Source organism: Propithecus coquereli, unplaced genomic scaffold (genome assembly GCF_000956105.1).
Source record: "Propithecus coquereli isolate 6110/MARCELLA unplaced genomic scaffold, Pcoq_1.0 Scaffold93, whole genome shotgun sequence".
NCBI classification, from domain to species: domain Eukaryota; kingdom Metazoa; phylum Chordata; class Mammalia; order Primates; family Indriidae; genus Propithecus; species Propithecus coquereli.
Window position 1 is genome coordinate 4483082 of NW_012155618.1, and position 1033 is coordinate 4484114.

The 1033-nt window shown below is 59.5% G+C and overlaps 1 protein-coding gene across 1 annotated transcript in view; it reads right to left on the bottom strand.

Annotated features, from left to right (window-relative positions):
- The window catches only part of MRPL19 (mitochondrial ribosomal protein L19), a 19548-nt gene extending 18745 nt beyond the window's left edge, over positions 1–803 (bottom strand). The window contains exons 1-2 of the mRNA XM_012664865.1: positions 696–803; positions 371–488 (exon numbers count right to left, since the gene is read on the bottom strand). Of these exons, the coding sequence (XP_012520319.1) occupies positions 371–488; positions 696–798 (221 nt within the window). The 5' untranslated portion in view covers positions 799–803. The remainder of the gene's footprint in view (positions 1–370; positions 489–695) is intronic.
- Positions 804–1033: the final 230 nt, after the last annotated feature.

A 1033-nucleotide genomic window follows, 5' to 3' on the forward strand; every position in this document is an offset into this window, starting at 1 on the left:
ATGCTAAGTTTTGGCCAATGGATTCCTACGCAGGGTTAAAGGTCTTTTGAGAGAAAAAAAGCGGCTCTTGAACTTGAACAGGTATAAACATAGGATGTGCTTCAGACAAAAACTCAGGTACAGGACAAATACCAGGAAAGAGCTTAAAATCTGGGGAATCCCTACTTTGAGGGACTTAATAAAACTGCAAAGAAGCACAATGCTAGCTTGGGGAATGGGTGCCTTTTACATACGCGGGCTCTTGAATCTCACACAAAAGCTTGTGCAGTGGGAGTTCCAGCCCCCACTTTAGAGCCGGGACCTCTAATGCGAACACGGTCACGCGCGCTCTGACCAAGTAGCCGGCATTGCGCCCAGGTCCGGGCCCCACCTGGTTTCCTGGCTCGGCGGGCGACGCTTGTCCACGATAACCGGTTTCGGTGGCGGCTGGAACGCGCCAGGCTTGGAAGGCCCAGTGCTCTGCTGCCGGCCGGACCCCGCACAGACCCCTGCGGGAGCGGACGACAGGCGTCAAGACTCTCGGGCCCCGCTCCCCGCCCCCGCCCCCGAGATCCTGCAGAGCCCTGCAACCTCCCCCAACCGGCCGTCCCACGGGGAACCAACGCCGGGGTCACCTCTGACCTCCAGGCTCGCCTCCCGGCAGCCTGGCCCTGAGCCCCTCCCGCGCCCCAGCTCGCAAGCCCCGCTCCACTTACAGCAGACAACGGAGGGCGACGCGGGGAGCAGCGCCCTAGCGGCTCGAAAACTCCCGGCCAGGCTCATCGCGGCCCCGTAGCTTCCTGCCATGCAGGCCGCCATGCAGGCCGCCATGCCTGCTCGCTGAGGTCGGGACTACAACTCCCAGTAATCAGTGCGACGAGGTGGCAACCACCGGGGCCAGATGGCGTCTGCAATGGGACAAAATAGACAAGTCTCTCCGCCCCTTTCCTAGAAGTCTTAGGAAAAGTGTGTGTTTCTCTAGTTCCCCATAATGTGCCAAGTTACACCCTTCTACAGGGATGTTCTCCCAGCCTAAGAAGCTCTTTCTTACCCG